The 19,682-nt window shown below is 46.3% G+C and overlaps 1 protein-coding gene and 1 long non-coding RNA gene across 2 annotated transcripts in view; one reads left to right on the forward strand and one right to left on the reverse strand.

The window, feature by feature from the left end:
* Positions 1-7,343: 7,343 nt before the first annotated feature.
* LOC135189892 (uncharacterized) lies at positions 7,344-9,050 on the reverse strand. Its single transcript, XR_010308355.1, has 2 exons — positions 8,980-9,050; positions 7,344-7,457 (listed from the first exon to the last, which is right to left on the reverse strand). It is a non-coding gene; the product is annotated as an uncharacterized LOC135189892 (long non-coding RNA).
* Positions 9,051-12,317: 3,267 nt separating this feature from the next.
* Positions 12,318-19,682, forward strand: part of RAB2A (RAB2A, member RAS oncogene family) — a 37,871-nt gene continuing 30,506 nt past the window's right edge. The window contains exons 1-2 of the mRNA XM_064170729.1: positions 12,318-12,495; positions 12,593-12,724. Of these exons, the coding sequence (XP_064026799.1) occupies positions 12,679-12,724 (46 nt within the window). The 5' untranslated portion in view covers positions 12,318-12,495; positions 12,593-12,678. The remainder of the gene's footprint in view (positions 12,496-12,592; positions 12,725-19,682) is intronic.

The following is a 19,682-nucleotide window of genomic DNA, read 5'->3' on the forward strand; positions in this document are numbered from 1 at the left end:
CACCACTTTTTAAATTGGAAATTTATATTATACCACTTTAAAATATATAATACACCAATTTTTAATCGAATACATATAATGTACCACTTTAAAATACATAATACACCAATTTTTAATTGAATATATATATAATGTACCACTTTAAAATATATAATACACCAATTTTTAATTGAATATATATAATGTAGCACTTTAATATATATAATACACCAATTTTTAATTGAATATATATAATGTAGCACTTTAATATATATAATACACCAATTTTTAATTGAATATATATAATGTACCACTTTAAAATAGATAACACACCACTTTTTAATTACAAATATATAATGTACCACTTTAAAATAGAGAATATACCACTTTTTAAATTGGAAATTTATATTATACCACTTTAAAATATATAATACATCACTTTTTAATTGTAAATTTAATACCACAGCAGACAAATATGCAGCTTGCAAATTGCTGGCAGATTGGTCCCCACAGGTTAGTCCCAGCAGCTGAATTCAAACTGGCCCCATGAGTCTCCTTCCACCTATATGGGATCTGCAGAATGCTGCAATGTTAACCCCAGTCTTAACCTTTCTTACTGGTTGAGATCTACACTCAACACAAAAAGACACATTAAGATACTCCTTTTTGTCAGCATTTGTCCTGAGGAGCTTGATAACTTAATATCTGCCTTAGCATCAGAATGATAGAACCATTTTGGGCTGGAAAAGACCTTTTAGGTCATCTAGTCCAACCATTACCAGCTCTACAAAGTCTGGAGCTAAACTTCCCATGCTGGCAGAACCAGGGGAAATAATAAAGTGGAACATTTCCTTAGTTTATGAGTACCTGGGGTCCAGTTAAATAGGATTCGTTTTCTTGTTTAAGTAAGTATCTCCTCTTGGCAAGGATTTTTTCACCCTTCCCACCCCTAGCCAGTGTGCATTGCCAGCACCTCGCTAGAACCAAGCTGGGTGGTGAAGAAAAATGGTTCCAATGAGCACATCTCCTCCCAGAGAAGCAGGTAACTCCTGCAATCAACTCCTTCAGCTAATCCATCAAGGAACAGATGTTAATCCTTTTAGCAATTTTAAAGCATGGGTTAGCAGAGCGTTCTACAGCCCCCCCCCCCCCCCAGAATTTCTGTGCTGCGCAATGAAAACTGCTCTTCACCCTTAAAAAAGCGGTAGGAGGGAAGAGTTGGTTGTTGGAGCGGGGGCTACGGTCGGAGTTCAGCGCTGACATTTCCAGCCGCATATTTGAGGCAAGTTCTCCATCTAGTGGAGTCACGTTCAGTGCTCCCAAGCATCACCATCCCTTGCATGCCATCGTCTGTACTTCTGATTCGTCTAAGGAACAACAGCAACCTAATATTGGGGAAATGTCTTCAGTGCTACAGTAAGCTTTTGGTGTTGGTGTTGTTCCCAAATTAAACTTCATTTCACGCAGTTTTGGAAGGCACAAAGACCACATTAACTATAAACCCAAACCCAGCTACAGCAAGCAAACTTTATCCACAAAACCAGTTGAACAAAACAACCTCAGAGGTTTTGTTCAGCTCAGTTTCAGTAGTTAAGCTAAGGTTCGTTTTTAATAACAAGCAATCATCTTTTAAAGGCAGCTTTAGAGCAGGCAACATACCTGCTCATACAGCATCAACAAGAGAAACCCAGCCAGGTGCCAGAGGAAAAAGCAGCAATGTGAACAGCTTGCCATAGGCTGCAGTAAGTTCCAAGCCACTTGAAGTTCTTGCTTTGGGGCTGTGAAATACATACTCTGGTCTGAGAGTGTAGGTGTGGATGGATGTCGTTCATGCAGGGATTCCAGGAGAAAGCAGAAGGAGCATTGCTGTGCAGAGTCAAACCAGATGAACACAATCACCCACCCTGCCTAAGCAGATGAATTAGAATACTCCTCCCTGTGCCTGCAAGGAACAGCCCCTTGGAAAAAAAAATAACCACAGAAGGAAGAAGTGCATCTCAGACCTGCTACAACTCCAGCTGGCTGCCAGCTCTGGTACCTGAAATCACAACTGTAGCACACAGCCCCGAGGAATAAAAGTCCCTTCAGGTAGGTTGGTTCTGAGCCACTGCAGGAGGCAAAGGTCACAACGGAGGAGATGAGCTTCACCTCTGCTCACACTCCCAAAGCACTGGGTGTGAGGTGCTCCTTGCCTGGCACATTACTTAGTAATTGCATGGCTGCATTTCAAGTCACCTCCAGTTCAAAGCACTTTTTAGTGGTGACTTAACAGCAAGAGTGGGTTACAGTCATCCTGCACTTGAGATAATGAAGGGATAGATTATAGCTGAGAGGCTACATCAGACAAAAGAGGTCACACATCCTGGCTTGATACAGATCAACACTATAAACTCAATCCTTATAACACAAGTGACCAAAAGGTGCTTTGAGACTCCTTCACTTACCACAACCCAAGCACTGGAGATCATATTGCCTCGAGCTGCTGAAATTCCAGTGTAATCTTTCTTGGGGTACTGGCTGATTGTCACAGCACCAAGCCTTGCAGATGCAGGTAAGCTTCCTTGGGCATCCCAGCTCCCAGCCAGCAAACTATCTCCTGTGCTTGCTGCACCGCCTGCACAGCAGCAGCTGCCAGATGTCCCTGATGCACAGAGGGGGAAACTGACACAGCAGGAGGATAAGGCTGAGCTGAACAGATCATAAACAAGCTGCCTTGAAGGAATCACAGGATCATAGAATATCAGGTGCTGGAAGGGACCTCCGAAGCTCATCCAGTCCAACCCCTGCCAGAGCAGGATCTCCTATACCAGATCACACAGGAACACATCCAGGCAGGTTTGGAATATCTCCAGAGAGGGAGACTCCACAACCCCCTTGGGCAGCCTGTGCCAGGGCTCTGTCACCCTCACAGCAAAAGAAATCCACTTCATGTTTCACACTCTTGCCAACACTGGAGCCCTTTTGGCTTTGGGGGTTGTGGATTATTTTGCAGTTACATTAAATGAAGCTGGCATCTGGATTTGACTTTGGACTGCTTGGTGCTTTCTTCATAGCATGGCAGATTCTCTTTTCTTAACTGCATTTTGTGAGAGGATCCTTAAAATCCATGTGCTGTGATGAGAGCTCAGCTCCCTGTTAGAAAGCACATTCATGCATCTGCAGCTGAACACTATTTTCTCCAGCTTGCCACTGTGCAGCTACAGGGAGAGAACATTTCTCCATTATATTATCATTCTAATTAGTCATACTGGACACAGAGTAAGTATCCCTTGGGACTGGACAGGGATCCCAAAGTCCTTTTTTTTTTCCTTCTCCTTTCCCTAAAGATGATAAATGGAAAATATTTTAAGAGGCTGTTGTTCCTCTTTTATTGTATCTGGGATACATGGGCAAAATCTGTCACATTGTTCTTTCACAAAGTGACCCTTCACTACTTCAGAAATTCCCAAATGCCTTCCCCAGATGGATGGTGTTTGTTGGCAAGGATTAAATTCAGAGGTAGGATTGTGGATATTGTGAGAGATGTGTAGGTTGTGGGTAAAGGACTTGATTTTTCTCCTCTCACCCCTAACTGAAGATGTACAAGAGAAATTCCAGAACAGTGGAACTCTCAGCTGCTGTTGAATACTGTCAGGGATTCAGCATTTGCTTACTACCAGCTAAAATAACACACACAGCATACAGAGGCAGATTTGATCATAGAATCAAGCAGGTTGGAAGAGAGCTCCAGGCTCAGCCAGCACAACCTAGCACCCAGCCCTGCCCAATCAACCAGACCTTGGCACTAAGTTCCCCAGCCAGGCTTTGCTTCAACACCTCCAGGCACAATGACTCCACCACCTCCCTGGGCAGCCCATTCCAATGCCAATCACTCTCTCTGACAACAACTTCCTAACAACATCCAGCCTAGACCTGCCCTGGCACAGCTTGAGGCTGTGTCCCCTTCTTCTGGTGCTGGCTGCCTGGCAGCAGAGCCCAACCCCACCTGGCTACAGCCTCCCTGCAGGCAGCTGCAGGCAGCAATGAGCTCTGCCCTGAGCCTCCTCTGCTGCAGGCTGCACACCCCCAGCTCCCTCAGCCTCTCCTCACAGGGCTCTGCTCCAGGCCCCTCAGCAGCTTTGTCGCCCTCCTGTGGACACCTTCCAGCACTGCAACATCTCTCTTGAACTGAGGAGCCCAGAACTGGACACAGCACTCCAGGGGTGGCCTGAGCAGTGCTGAGCACAGGGGCAGAAGAACCTCCCTTGCCCTGCTGCCCACACTGCTCCTGAGCCAGCCCAGGATGCCATTGGCTCTGCTGCCCACCTGGGCACTGCTGCCTCCTCTGCAGCTCCTCTCTGCCAGCACCCCCAGCTCCCTCTCTGCCTGGCTGCTCTCAGCCACTCTGTCCCCAGCCTGTAGTGCTGCTTGGGGTTGTTATGGCCAAAGTGTAGAACCCTGCACTTGCCCTTCTTCAATCTCATCCCACTGGTCTCTGCCCACCCCTCCAGCCTGGCCAGGTCCCTCTGCAGGGCTCTCCTACCCTCCAAGAGATCCACACCTGCTGCTAGCTTAGTGTCATCTGTAAACTTACTGATGCTGGACTCAATCCCCTCAACTAGATCATCAATAAAGATTTTACACTGTCCAAAGTGTAATCCAGGGCTCTGTGTATAGCTCCTGGAGCAAGATAGGTCAAAATGCTGTCTGAAGGAGCTCTCTGGTGTGCTTTCTGGTCAGGAGATATCTGTCTTTCTCCACTGACTAGAGAGGGAAGTTAGAAGGGCTGATGGCTAAACCTGGACAAGAAAAAAAAAATGATGTTTTGAGGAAGATTTTGATGTAAATTAGGACAGCAGGGAAGCAAGTATGTTAAACTATGAGGTTTTTATTGGGGCAACAACAGCTAAACCATTTTAGTTGTGAGGTCAAAATCATCTTCCTTCTGAACATAGCAATGGGAGGCTTTATTGGGCAAGGGCATGGTTGCTATTGCCATAAGATGAAGATTGTGATATAGAATCATAGAATCAACATATGCAGCTTTTTGGAATGTTCCTTCCATTCCCAGCTGCAGTCTTACAGTGAAACAGAATGGATTGCCATCCTAGCTTCTGAAACAGCCCTTCACACCCTTGTGTTTTCCTGCCTCCCTAAGATAGGAAGAGATTAAGGGTGACTGACAGCAGAAAAAAATATGCAGCCCCATATATGTTAATCTTGCCATCTTGTCTGCAGGATTTGGAAGGAGAGGGATATTTCTAGCTGCTCCTTTGTCTTGCTTTTGGACCAGCCACTGATTTCCCAGCACCAGAAAACAACATCTCTAAAGCTCTGGGACAGAAACATAATTCTTCGGGGGCAACTAATCTCTCCATTCATGTCATTCATAGGAAAGCAGTTCTGGGCTCTTCATATTGGCCAGAGTGTTTGGTCTTGAGTCTTGGGCCAGGGAAAGACTGGGAGACTCTGATAAACACTTCCTTTATCACAACCTTAACTAACCCAATTTAATCTAACATTTCAAATTGAATCAGGATACTTTTGCACGTTGGAAAAGTTGGCACAGGCTGCAAAGGGTTTTTTTTTTTGTCATCTCAGACATAGCCAAGGCCTTCTGAATGGCTCAGAATCTTGACTTGCATCATCTGGCTATGTAACTGTTATTAACTTGAAGCTGTTGACCTGGTTTAGAGGAGCTGAGATCCAAAGAAGGTAATTCCACTTTGTTTTTTAACAAAACACTTCAAATCCACTCTAACTGTTGTTCTACTTCACATATTTTCAGCATCATTAAGCCCCAGCTTTACAGAGTTTAACCTCAGAATACTGTTACCTCTGAAACAGGCTCCTGTCTTTGCCTGTTGATCTCCACATTAGGTACCAAACTTGATAAATAATCTGCTACATGATAACCAGCAGCATTGTTCCTACTACTGTTTAGCTATGGCTACAGTGAACTCCATGACAACATGCTCTAAACAGGGAACAGAAATGAACCCATTTTGTTTGCTTACAACTGAGTATTAGCACTTCCATTTTTCACTTTATTCATATTTTACAGACACAAAGATCTTTTTGTCCTAGTGGATTCCAAATGAAACCATTAAAAAAGGAATAGGGATGATTTAGATATTGCTCCCCATAACTGGATTATATGTTCCTTGCCTCTGTGTTAAGCCACTGCAGCAGTTCAGCCTACAGATGACCAAAGCCTCTGATTGCTCAGTTGAGAAACAGTCTTGTCTTTGAGCAACAGACTTGTAATTGTGGCATAGAATTTGTCAAAAGAGCCATTCTATCCTCTGCTGAATTACTCATAGAAGATGCAAGAACACATTTGTGCTGCTGACAGTGACAGCACCAGCTCTGCAGATGTCACTGTTGCTGTCACTTTGCTCCACATAACTCAAGCAGTCTTGGGTATCCTTCCAGAAATTAGCACAAAGCCTGATTCAGTCCTTCCCTTCTAAACGTGGCCTTTGTAGTCCATGGAATCACTGCAAGCAGGAAGGAGGGGGGATGACATTTGGAGAGCATTTTCTAATTCATTTAAATATTCAATATCTGACCAGCAAGCTGCTGGTGCTGAATTTAGTCCTTTGTGGCTGAGTGCCTCTGGAGTACAATTCCTGTGAGGAGCAGCTGAGAGAACTGAGATTGTTAAGCCTGGAGGCTGAGGGAAGAGCCTCTTGCTTCTTACAACTCCCTGAAAGGAGGTTGAGCCAGGTGGTCAGTCTCTTCTCCCAAAAAACAACTGACAGGACGAAAAGAAATGGCCTCAAGTTGTGCCAGTGGATATCTAGGTTGGACATGTCTGTAGTGATTCCAAACCCACCTGAACATTGTGATCCTGGGCAACGTGATTTGGGTGACCCTACTTTAGCAGGGGGCTTGGACTGGATGATCTTCAGAGCCCCTTCCAACCCCCACCATGCTGCCATTCTGTGATATCTAACATGCTTGCATTGCCTCCATTGCTGTGACTGCCTGAGCTGTACAGTTTTAACTGATCTTGGTAACACCTGAGTAAGGCAAGAAAGTATTAACCATCATTTTTCACCAAGGCAACAGCCAATCTGTGGTAGAGCAGCAAATTCCAGTTACAACCTGATGCCCCAGCTCTTAGGTCACCTTTACAGGCCTAAGTAAATTTAAACTCTCCAACCTTCCACCCAAAAATATTCTGCTTTTAAGTGAAGTTTTGGAGGGGGAGAAGCTGGCAATAATAAGCTTCTTTGCTGGTTCTACATTATTTGACTGGGAAGATGTGAGTGGAGGGACAGTGACTTTGAAACTTGTGTAGAATAAAAGCAAATTTTGTAATGCAACCCACTCAATTAACAGGGAATATTGCAAAAAGAAACCCTGACTTGGATAACCTGTGCTAGCCAAAACTGTTTATTTTGACAGTTACTCAGGGCAGTGATGTTTCAGCAATGGCTGCTGAGCTTCCTCATGGTTTCCTCTAAGTGAGTCCAAGCAAGATCTCCAAACACCTAGAAGAAACAAAATGTCAAAACAGTTTACTTCAGAGTAACTGTCAACCTGTCTGACTAAATCCAATTAGCCTGAACCAAAGATTAAATGTCATTGTTCTGAAATGCAAACCAATCTTTGTACTTCTTGAGAGAGTGCACCATGACAACCTTGATCGTTCCTGGATCTGGGGAGGAAGGCACAGACACATGGCTCCTTAAAACCAGTGGTCAGCAGCCAGTGTTGGCCCAGGCAAGCAATGAAAAGCCAATACTGTGCTAAATGAAACATCAATAGTTTCTGGTTTAAGGTTTAATATCTGAGCTGTTGACAATGTTAAGTGCAAATCATCGTCTGGGGAAAGCAGCACTACATTCTGGAGCATCACATCACCATAGTTACAGAATCCCAGCATGATGGGAGTTGGAAGGGACCTCTGGAGATCATCTAGTCTCCCCTGAGCCTCCTCTTCTCCAGGCTAAACAATCCCAGTTCCTTCAGCTGCTTCTTGCCAGGCTTGTGCTTTAGACCCTTCACCAGCTTGGCTGCTCTTCTTTGGAGCTGCTCCAACACCTCACTGACAGCCCCAAAACTGAACCCAGTATTCAAGGTGCAGCCACACTGAGAACAGGGAGACAATCACTGCCTTGGTCCTGCTGGTCACACTATCACTGTTGCAAACCTGGATGCTGTTGGCTTTTTTGGCCACCTGGGCACCAGCTGCTGTCAAGCAACAGCCCCAGGTCCTTTCCTACTGGCAGCTTTCCAACCACCCTTCCCCAGGCCTAGAGCATTGCATAGGGTTGTTAGAATCATAGAATCAACCAGGTTGGAAGAGACCTCCAAGATCATCCAGTCCAACCTATCACCCTGCCCTATCCAATCAACTAGACCATGGCACTAAGTGCCTCATCCAGTCTTTTCTTGAAGACCCCCAGGGACGGTGCCTCACTTGTTGTGACCCAAGTGCAAGTCTGGGGCAGTACTTCAAAAAGTGATTTGAATCTTCTCATGCACATGAGGCACTTAGTGCCATGGTCTAGTTGATTGGACAGGGCTGGGTGCTAGGTTGGACTGGATGAGCTTGGAGGTCTCCTCCAACCTGGTTCATTGTATGATTCTGTTTCACATTTATCCTAAATACAAGTCAGCAGACACACTGAGCATCAGCTTTCTTTGGCTCTACAGAATTCCTGCTTACCAAATATGATACTAATCATAGTAGTTTATTACAAAGAAACCCAGAATAGCTGATGCATTTTTCCCCTCAAAGAGCTGCTCTCATGAGAGCTACATTTGTGATTTCATTTATTTTCCCTTCCAGCAGACAGAATTGACAGCATTTCAGCTCTGATCAAGGCAATGATTCTAAAATTAGGCTCAATAAAGTACTATTCCTTACTGCCTGGTTGGCCAGTATCAGGTCTGCTTTTCTCCTAATTCCAGCTAGATCCCTAAGCATCATTTAGACCTCTCTAATTCTCTTTGACAGAAAAGGCAGGGCCCAACTTATCTAAACAAAAATGCAAGGAATTTACTCACCTCAGAACATAAGGTCAAACATCTGCTTACTGCATTATGGTGTTTAAACCTATTTGAACTTTATCTGAGCTGCAGGATAAAATGTTTGCATGTTTTAAGAGACACTCATAAATGCAGAGCTTGTAAAGCTGAGCTACTGAACTATTCCAAACATCCCTCAATCCAAATTGACTCAATGTAAAACTAAATAAATATGCCTGTCATCATTACAGTAAAATTGCCAGGTCAGGAAGTACAATGAAAGCTACAGGTTTGGGGTTTTTTTATTATTATTATTGTTAATTGAAAACCACTGATAGAAAATTCAGCTTGCTAAGATGAAATCTAAAAGGAGGATACACAAAGCAGATTAAATGTTTCATCATAGAATCAAACAGGTTGGAAGAGACCTCCAAGATCATCCAGCCCAACCTAGCACACAGACCTGGCCAATCAACCAGACCATGGCACTAAGTGCCTCATCCAGGCTTATATTGAACACCTCCAGGGACAGTGACTCCACCACCTCCCTGGGCAGCCCATTCCAATGCCAATCACTCTCTCTGACAACAACTTCCTAACAACATCCAGCCCAGACCTCTCCTGAAACAGCTTCAGACTGTGTCCCCTTGTTCTGTTGCTGGGTGCCTGGCAGCAGAGCCCAACCCCACCTGGCTACAGCCTCCCTGCAGGCAGCTGCAGGCAGCAATGAGCTCTGCCCTGAGCCTCCTCTGCTGCAGGCTGCACCCCCCCAGCTCCCTCAGCCTCTCCTCACAGGGCTGTGCTCCAGGCACCTCAACACCTTTGTCGCCCTCCTGTGGACACCTTCCAGTACTGCAACATCTCTCTTGAATTGAGCAGCCCAGAACTGGACACAGCACTCAAGGTGTGTCCTGAGCAGTGCTGAGCACAGGGGCACAAGAACCTCCCTTGTCCTGCTGCCCACACTGCTCCTGAGCCAGCCCAGGATGCCATTGGCTCTGCTGCCCACCTGGGCACTGCTGCCTCCTCTTCAGCTCCTCTCTCTCAGCACCCCCAGCTCCCTCTCTGCCTGGCTGCTCTCAGCCATTCTGTCCCCAGCCTGTAGTGCTGCTGGGGTTGTTGTGCCAGTTAAGAAACTGGGAGAAGTATGGGGGTGGGAGGAAGAGAGGACAATATAAAAACTCTCCTTAATTTTGTGTTTCAGCCCATGAAACATGGAAGCAAGATTCTGCACCATCAGCTTTGCTGAAGGGTGTTACAGATAAGTTAGATGCAGACTTGTCACAAGAGATGCAAGTCACCATTGTCCATGTTGCTGACCCGAAGCACCACAACTAAAAACCTCTATAAGGTTAAAAGTACCCAGATTCACCACCCAGAAGGGTAGATCAGTGAGTTCCTGTAGGAAATGCTGACGTCTCTTCAACAGTTCCATCAATTTATAGTCAACAAACAGCTGAGCTGAATGATACTGCAAAGCCTCAGTAGCTGCCTGCAGTATCCTACCACATTCCCATTGCCAGGCGTCTGGCACAGAATTGACATGAAACTGACTGTGAGCCAAGCTACCTTTGACTGCTTCAGAGAACAAAGGTCTGCTTCATGCAGCAGCTTAGATTACGGAAGACCTTGGAAGTTTCTTCCAACTCACCAGTTCCATGTGAAGTAGAAAGTCCTAAACAGTAGCTGTGAACTTAGGCTACCTTCCTGGATCATTGCTTCCAGATCAAATACAGAAACAGAAAGGAAGAGATCCTTTCCCAGGATCCCAAGCTCAAGCTTGATCACGGAATCACAGAATGCAGGAGGTTGGAAGGGACCTCCGGAGATCATCTAGCCCAAGCCCTGTGCTAAAGCAGGGTCACATGCAGCAAGCTGCCAAGTATCTCATGCAGGCAGATTTGGAATCTCTCCAGAGAAGGGCACTCCACAGCTTCCCTGGGTATCCTGCTCCAGTGTCCCAATACCTTCAAGGTAAGTTTTTTCTCTTGTTTAGGTGGAACTCGTTGTGTTCCAGTTTGTGCCCACTGCCTCTTGTCCTGCTGCTGTGTATCACACTCTGAAAAGGGTCTGACACCATCCTCTTGATGCCCATCCATTAGATACTGATAAGCACTGAGAAGATCCTTTCCCAGTCTTCTCAAGTCCAGGCCAAACAGCCCCAGGTCTTTCAGCCTTTCCTCCTCACAGAGATCTTTGCAGCTGGACTTTCTCCAGTAGGTGCTTGTCTTCAACTGGGGAGCCCAGAACTGGACACAGTGCTCCAGGTGTAAGCTCACTAGGGCAGAGTAGAGGAGGAGGAGCAACTCTGCAGCCTGTCCAGGTCTCACTGAGTGGCAGCCTGATGGTGTATCAGTAATTGATGAAATAACCTGGTACAGAATTGCTCACGCTCAGAGGCCTCTCTTCTCAGAGCTGGATTCCCATCAAGCCTTTTTCCCCGGGGAAGGAGCTTGCTCAGCCAGTGTTGTCATAAAGGTTTTGACAAGCAGTGCAGGGGTTCCACCCCTGGCCCTGCTGCCACCTGGGAGCTCAGCAGTGCCTAACACAGGCCTGGTTGCCTCCTTCCTCCCTTCCCAGCCTCTCCTGGCAAGAGGAAGGTCACAGTGGGGCAGAGGCCACCACAGTCCAGCACCTGGACATCCCTCGTGACGGGACTCCAGCCTGCCAGCACTGGAGGACCTGGTCACTTAACTCTCCCACCGGAGTGATGTCAGAACGACTGCTCCAGACCACAGCACTCACTAAAGCAGAGCCCTCCATGACCTGCTGGAGACGGTGCAGAGACAGCCACAAAGATGATCAGAGCGCTGGAGCACCTCCCTTACAGGGACAGGCTGGCGGAGTGGGGCTGTACAGCCTGGAGAAGGCTTCGAGGAGAACCTAGAGCAGCCTTCCAGCGCCTGAACGGGCTACAGGAAAGCTGGAGGAGGACCTGTGGTGGCAGGTCAAGAGGCAATGGCTTCAAACTAGATCAGGGTAGGCGTAGATTGGAGATCTGGAAGAAGTTCTTTACAGTGAAGGTGGTGAGACAGTGGAACAAGTTGCCCAGAGAAGCTGCGGACACCTCAGCCCAGGAAGTGTCAAGATCAGGCCAGATGAGCCTTTTAAGCAGCTTGTCCCAGTGGCAGCTGGTCCTGCCCATGGCAGGAGGTTGCAACTAGACGACCGTTCAGGTCCCTTCCAACTCAAGCAACTCTACCGCGCTGCGACCCGGGCTCTCCGCGGGCAGCGTAGCGCAGCGTAGCCCAGCCCCGGCGCAGCGCAGCCCAGCCCCGGCGGCGAACGCGCGGCCCCGGCGCGGCGCAGCCCAGCCCCGGCGGCGAACGCGCAGCCCCGGCGCAGCGCAGCCCCGGTGAGTCCCCGCCCCGCGCCGCCGCTGCCTCAGCACTTCCGGGTCGGGGCGGAGCCGGGAGCGTGACGCTGCCGGAGGCTCCGGGGCCGCTCGGCGCCTGGTATTGTTCTCGCCGCCCGCTCTTCCCGCCGCCGCGGAGCGCTTCCCCCGCTGTCTCGGGAAGGGGAGCAGCGAGCAGAGCGAGCTCCGCAGGGGCGGAGGTAGGAAGGGAGCGAGAGAGCGGTGTCCGCGGTAGGGCCCCGGCGGGAGCGGGCCGCCGCCGCCCGGTGGCCGCTAACCGTTTGCACCTCTCCGCAGCGCCAGCCCTGACAGCGGGGGCGGGGGGAGAGCGGGCGCGTCACGAAGGAGCGAGTCGGAACCGGAGAGCCGAGGACTGGGAGGCCATGGCCTACGCGTATCTCTTCAAGTATATCATCATCGGGGACACAGGTAAGCGGCGGGGGCGAGGCGGACAGGCCTTGCCGGCAGCGGGCGGGGAGCAGGGCCCGGCTCTCCGCTCCCATTTCCGCAGTGCTGGCGTCGTCGACGTGGTGGCTTTGCGCGAAGAGGCGGCTCCCCCCCGCCTTCCTCCTCCTCCTCCTCCTCTGCGCTGGGCCCCGCCCGGGGCCTTGGCCTGCCTCCGCAGCTCCGAGCCCTGCCGCCTTGGGCCCAGCAGCAGGCCCGGGAGCCTGACAGCCAACTCCGGGCTCGGCTGACAGGCCGCGGGGCAGTCCGGGCTGTGTCACGCCCCAGGCTGCGGCATCCAAGCGGGGAATGGGGGAGGATGAAGGTGGTGTCGCCGCAAAACTTGTACCCGGGTAATGCCCCTGATTTGCGTCCCCACATCAGTGATGCTGGAGAGGTGCCACTTGTCATCCTGCAGTTCTGCGATGAGGCCAGGGCTGCTGCTGGGAGGTACCTTCATCGCAGGCCACAAGGATGCCCTTTTACAGCCCTGGCTGGAAGTGCTGTAGCAAACCGCATTGAGATATGCTGCTAAAGGAAAATTAAAAGCCTTAACTCTTTCTTTCTGGTTTATAAGGACTTTTAAAAATGTTTTTTACTACTCTTTTCCCAAATGCTTCAAGTTGCTTCTGTGGTCACTTCCCTTCCTCACCCTTTTGCTTGCCGCTTTTTAAAGACCTAATGCCTTCTGTTTGTTACTGGCTGCTGTGTGATACTGCTTACAAATGCTACAGGCATAACCATATGCTGACAGGAGTTGCTGTTTGATGCCTTTTTGTATCTATATTCTCTGTGCCCTCACCGTAGTGTGGATCTAAGTAGTTTCATCGAAGTGTTGTCCAGGACAAGGTAGCTAACATAGTTGACTGTTTTGTCCGTGTGTTGTTGTTTTCCTCATACCTGAATAAATGCCTTCTCTAATGAGTTTGATGACCCTTCTGTCAGTTTACATGTTATTCTAAGGATGCTTGCATCATTTTGCTTCATACCTATAAATGAAACAGTCTGTTGCTAGAGTATAATTATGCATTGCAGCTGCATTACACATGAGGTTCTTCAATACACTGACTGCAACTACTCTGTAATTTTTTTCTTTTTTAAAACCTACATTTAAACTCTAGAAGCTTCTTTTTTTAGGCTACTGCAGTAGCAGCTGTAGTACAAATAAACCTTGAGAAGCATATTACAGCTGTAATGATCGTAGTGGAAGGGTTAGGCTGTAGATAAGTGAAAGATGATTTTTCATGAGTGTTTAGGTGAGTATCATCTCCTTAAACCAGAGCAGAGAAGACAACCTGAGCAGATTCGGAGGAAGCAAGAAGAGATTTGTCTGCCCAGGGTGATGCAAGATGGTAGTGCAGGATTCAGAATGATAGTGCTTCAGAACAGGTGGCCAATTCTGGTGCATCTCTCAGAAAAGTGATCATTAAAGTGGTAGAGGCAGCAGCAAACAATTACTTTGGCACATCGATCGTGCACCGATTGAATTTTTACAGTGAGATATCCTTGGTGTAATGGCCTGTGCTGCACTTTTACAGTTTGGTTGCTTGAAATGTGAAATTGAGAATGGGTATAGGTCACTTCTGAAGCTGTTTCAGCTGCTTAAGAGCCAAATATGGGAAAGGTGAGATAAAGGAAACGGACGGTAAAACAGGTCACAAGTTTGGGTTTTTTTTCTGTCATGTTTTGTTTGTTTTTAATTCCTGTGGCTTTTACTCACAGTTGCCACAGGAAGCTAATTAAAGCTACTGCAACGATCATTCTTGAAGTGAATTAAGTGTGCCAGTAGTGGTTAAGTTGGTTTTGCTTTTATTTAGATCTCCTGTGAGCCTTTAAGTATTCCAGTACAGCTCACATTGAAGAGCCAATTAATGTTGTGCACAGTTGTCTGTTGCCAAAATGACTGCAAAGGTTTAGGTGTCTCTGCTGTTCCTCAGACTAAGGCAGTTGGTCTTGCAGCTCTGCTGTTGATCATCAAAAGTGGATTGGGACTGTCCTGTCCAGTTTTAGTGGTGGTCTGCCACAGCATTCCAACCAGTGAAGGCATCCTAGTGGCCACGTAATTTTCATAATGATCACGAAATTGATCTCTGGAACTTGATTTAGAGTATTTGGAGATGGATCAGCTGCCTGGTGACTCAGCAATTAGTTGTAAACAACCTGTAGGAGAAAAGAAAGACGGCATCAGCTGAGAACAGATGTTAAGATTTAGTTCCTATTCCCTTCCAGCATTACAAAGCAAAGTCAGTTATGTGAACCATAAACCAGGCAAAAACCCCTGCAGTTACACAGGACACCTGCTTGTGTCTTCTCTGAATTGTGATTCCACATGCTTCCATTTACTGAAACACAGGAAATTTGGTGTGATCTCAGTCTCTTAACATGACAGCCACAGAGTCTGCCTTTTGCTCCACAGCTCTTGTCCCCTTGTGTTGCTTGCTTCACTGGCCACTGACATTCAGTGACTTTTATTTCATTGGTGCTTCAGGCACAGTAGCTTTATGAACATGGGATTGATTTTCTTCTGCTTGTTATATTTTATTTAATTTTGAAGTAAAAGATGTTTCTTATGTAGTTAATTTGCTGTTGCAGGAAAAATCCCAGATGAAGTGCCTGTCCTGGTACTCAAACAACTGGACAGTAGCTGTAAAATTTCAAGGAGTTGGTATCTTTAAGAGAAAAATACAAATATTATGGCATGCTGACAGCTGTGGGAGTTAAGCAGGAAAAGTCTTTGTACTTATTTCCAAAACATTCTAGGAGTTTGCAAATGCACTGAGAAGCATTTGTGATACATTCTGCTTAGGGCTGTACCTCTGAGACCCCTTGCTTTGATGCTGGGTAGTGTCTGTGTCATTTTGACAGCTGGTAGAAGTTGCTATGTTCATCCACTCCTATATACACATCTGCATTTGCCCATCACTTAAAGCTGGGATGCACTTTGATCAGAGTTAGGGTGAATGCTCTTAGCACACAAGTCTTAACCTATTTTTGCAGTTGGTGACTGAAAGTCTGTCGTTGCTTCCTGACAAGTTTTTCTTCATGACAGTGAAATTGTCTTTTTTGCTTCAATATTTCTATTACCAGCAGAGCACCACGTGGGAATAAACTAGGAATTAAACATGAGATTTCTGTGGAGACTAGAGATGGACTCTTTTTTTTTTCTACAAGAGTGCTTAATATGCATTCAGCATATTAGAATTTGTTTATATAGAATATTACATTAGAATATGTTTATTAAATTCCACCAGAAAATGCTACTAAGCCTCGGTATACCTGGAGGTGCTGGAGCACTTCCAAAGAAGAGCAACAAAGCTGCTAAAGACTCTAGAGCATAAGTCTTTTGAGAATTAGTTGAGGGAACTGGGGTTCTTCAGTCTGGAAAAAAGGAGATTCAGAGGAGACTTCACTCTCTAAAAGTGTCAGAAAGGAAGCTGGAGCTACATGGGGTCAGTTTCTTATCCCAGGCAGCAAGTGACAGGATGAGAGGAAATGGCCTCAAATTGTGCCAGGGGAGGATTAGGTCAAACATTAGGAACAACGTTTTTTCCCTGAAAGAGTGGTTGAGCCCTGCAGCAGGTTGCCCAGCAAAGTGGTGGAGTCTGCATCACTAGAACTGTTCAAAAATTGTAGATGTGGTGCTGGCAGATGTGTTTTAGTGATGGACTTGGCACTGTCAGGTTAACAGTTGGACTTGATGATCTTTGAGGCCTTTTCCAACCTTAATGGTTCTACACTTGAACCATCTAAATGTCTCTGTGATCAGTGTCATCTGCATGATGAGTGCATCTTTCTTGAGCAGGTCTGTCTCTCACTTTTTTTGAGCGTGTTAGTTCAGCAACTCTCAGAGCTTCTGGCATAATGAACTTTCAATTTCAGGTAATTGCTGATTATAAACCAACAAGATCTCCAAGTTATTAAGGGGAGATGATGAAAGAAAATATAATTGCTTGCTGATCTAATTCTCCTCCTCCTCAAGAGTAAAGCAAGCTGTCTAGTCAACCATTTCACTTGTCTAGTTGAAATGAAGGTCTGGTTGTCTGTTGAAATTAAGCAATCAAATTGGCTTTATTTTCCAGTCCTGTTTGTGAAATCTTTACAGTGTCATTGCAGTTTTTTCTGGCACAGCAGCTGTTCCTAGCCAGCAATGGGTATGGCCCATGCCTCTTGCCCTCATTTTCTGGGAGTATGTAACAATATTTCTTAGCTAAACAGGGTTTTCGTCCTACTAGAGCTGATGTTAAGGTCCCATTGTAACTTGAGAACGCCTTCATACTAGAAACCAGAGTACTGATCTGTACTGTCTTGCTTGAGTGCTCTTTCACTCATGCTTTCATCCCTAAAAGAGCAGATATTAGGTGTTTGTAAGTACATCATCTTAGCCTCTTGGAAGAAGTTAGCTAGAGTTAAGGAACTGTAAGCAAATGCCTGTACAAGTGGTTTCATGAGACTGTTACTGTTGACCTTGGACTAACTCTGACCTTTAATTAAAAAAAAACCCAAAAGAACCAAACAAGCAACCTTCCCCATCCCCACCCCCCAAAAAAACCCAACCAAAACACCATCCCACTCTCCAACCTTGACTAAAGCCATTTTATTATGAAAGCCTGGCAGTTTTCTTTATCTTTAGTGATCATCCAAGACACACAGAGGTTTTCTACAGACTGAAGTCTTTATTTTGTTTGGAAATAATTTTTATTTCTTTATTTTAAAACCTGCACTTAGTTGAGTGTTGCTATACAAAACATGATAGAGCTGAGCACCTCCTTTCAGTTTGTAGGTCTGCACTAATCTTTATGTAGAAAGGAAAACTTACTTCATTGGCTTCAGATTCTTTACAGCAATGTATTTACAGCAGTGTTTATTTCCTTAAGTATTGAAGCTGAATCATCTTGAAAAGAGTTAAAGAGCCGTATTTATGGCATTCCTTTTCCCAAACATCTGAACCCAACACAAAGATTTTGGAGGTTATCTTTCTTCCCTTTTTGCCTGTTCTTACACTAGCACATGAAGTCCACTTGCATGGTAGCTGACAGTTTGGAACTTCATCCTTTCTATTAGTTTTTTTGCTGGCAAGGTTTTGGCTAGCAGATAATTGCCTGAAGAGAGGTTAAAAAAATCTTTGCTTTAGGTTAATGTCTCATTATGCTTAGGCCTGTGAAGGGATAACATTGTGATGTGGTTGGAAAGGGAGAGAGGGAATGATAAAATGCCCATGATAATAAAAAAGGGGCTCATGAAGCACCTGGAAACTGTGCAGACCCCTAGAAAGAACTAGAAGTACCTCCTAGCCAGATTAGCTGTATTTATCTGGTTTAAGTCTGAGATGGGTTTTAAGTTGTTACTATTTGAGACTGTGTAGCTTGTTTCAAGATGTATTTTCTGTTTTCTACGGGGAGGTGAGAAAAGAAGGAAACTTGTTCCAGCTCAGTTGGTATGGGGGCTTTGGTTTGGGCATACAAACTAATGTGATTGATTACATGTGAAAGGAGAAGATCTTACTCCCCTTACCCTGTGGTGATCTGATAGTCTGCATGAGCTGAATCAACCCCCTAGTGCAGCAGAAAGCTACCTGCTTTTTGGGTTAATTTTTTACTTGGTGGCTGAGTCAGCTGACTTGGCTGGGGAAATATGTTCCAAATCTGGAGTGCTTTCAAGGAAGGACACTGGCCACAGGAGAATCAGTGAAAGCAAGATATCAAAGGGGGAGTTGGTCTTCATCTCTCTGTTTGGCCTTCACCCTGCCTTGTGAAGCAACAATACAAGAACCACAGTTCTGGAGATGGCTGAGGTAATCCAGCCTGCTGCCAATATGGATGGACCTGATGCCGCTCCTTGTCTCAGATATGAACTTCTGCTTCTTAGCTGTCAGCATCAGTGGATCAGCGTGATCCTTCAGGGAGCCAATTCAGCACACAAAGATGAGTTGGAAGACAAAAACCAAATAAATTGTAGGTGCAGTCAGCAAGATGTAAGAGCCCTTTTGAGTGAGGAGCTAGAACTGTGTGGGAAGGAGTGAGTCTACTCATCGGAGTCAGCAAGCAAACTCACTCAGGACCTTCATCTGCAGGGTTCAGCTTTGGTACCTGGGCTGAGGTGACTAGTACTGTATTCTTTCCTCTCTATCACCTTTTGTGGGCTACAGTGGTGCTTATGTGAACAGCTCAGGACATCATCTCAGGCCTCTCTCCCCCAAACTTTTTTTTGAGGAATTGTAATTTTGAGCCAGATCAGCTTTCTAAGACAAGCATCAGTGAAAGGAGCACTGAGTTCGGTGGTAAGAGAAGCCTGCAAGTCTTTCTCATGTAGACCGTCATGTATCTCTGACTTTGAACTTGCTCTGTCCTGTTCACAGAGAGTCACAGGAGCTGGAAGGGGAGAAGGAAACAAGTTGACTCTCCTAGCAAAAGCTGTTTAACTGGCTCAGCTGTATCATCACCTGTGCCATGGTTCCAGAGCTGGTATTTTAATTGCCATGAGTGCAGCCTGCTGCTGAAAAGAGCAACCCTGCCCTTTCCTATGTGTTTTGTGGCCCTGGTCTCATGCACATACCAGTGTTTTGGGTGTGTAGCTTTATGCTGGATCTGTTCCTTGGTTTAGCTAACTGTGTAACCTTAGGAATGAGAAGGGTGAGGTTAGAGCTTTTCTGGCTAACTGAGCAGTGAAATGAACAGTAGTGTTGATACAAGGCAGGGAAGGGGGGTGCTAAGGTGTGGCTGGGCCAAGGCAGACAATGCCACAGCTCTGGCAACATTTTGTCTAGGGTTCTTGGCTGCACCCAGGAACACTGAGTAGTACCAAAAGGAATCTGGAGAATCAGCTCTGGCTGCTGGGGTTGGAATTCACTGCTGGAGGGTAGTAGTAGTACTCTGTTCGGGTGCTAAGAAGTGAAGACCGTAGAATAGGCACTGCAGAGAAGCATGCTGCTCCCCTCTGAGTACAT

This window comes from Pogoniulus pusillus, chromosome 34, assembly GCF_015220805.1.
Source record: "Pogoniulus pusillus isolate bPogPus1 chromosome 34, bPogPus1.pri, whole genome shotgun sequence".
Lineage (NCBI taxonomy): Eukaryota > Metazoa > Chordata > Aves > Piciformes > Lybiidae > Pogoniulus > Pogoniulus pusillus.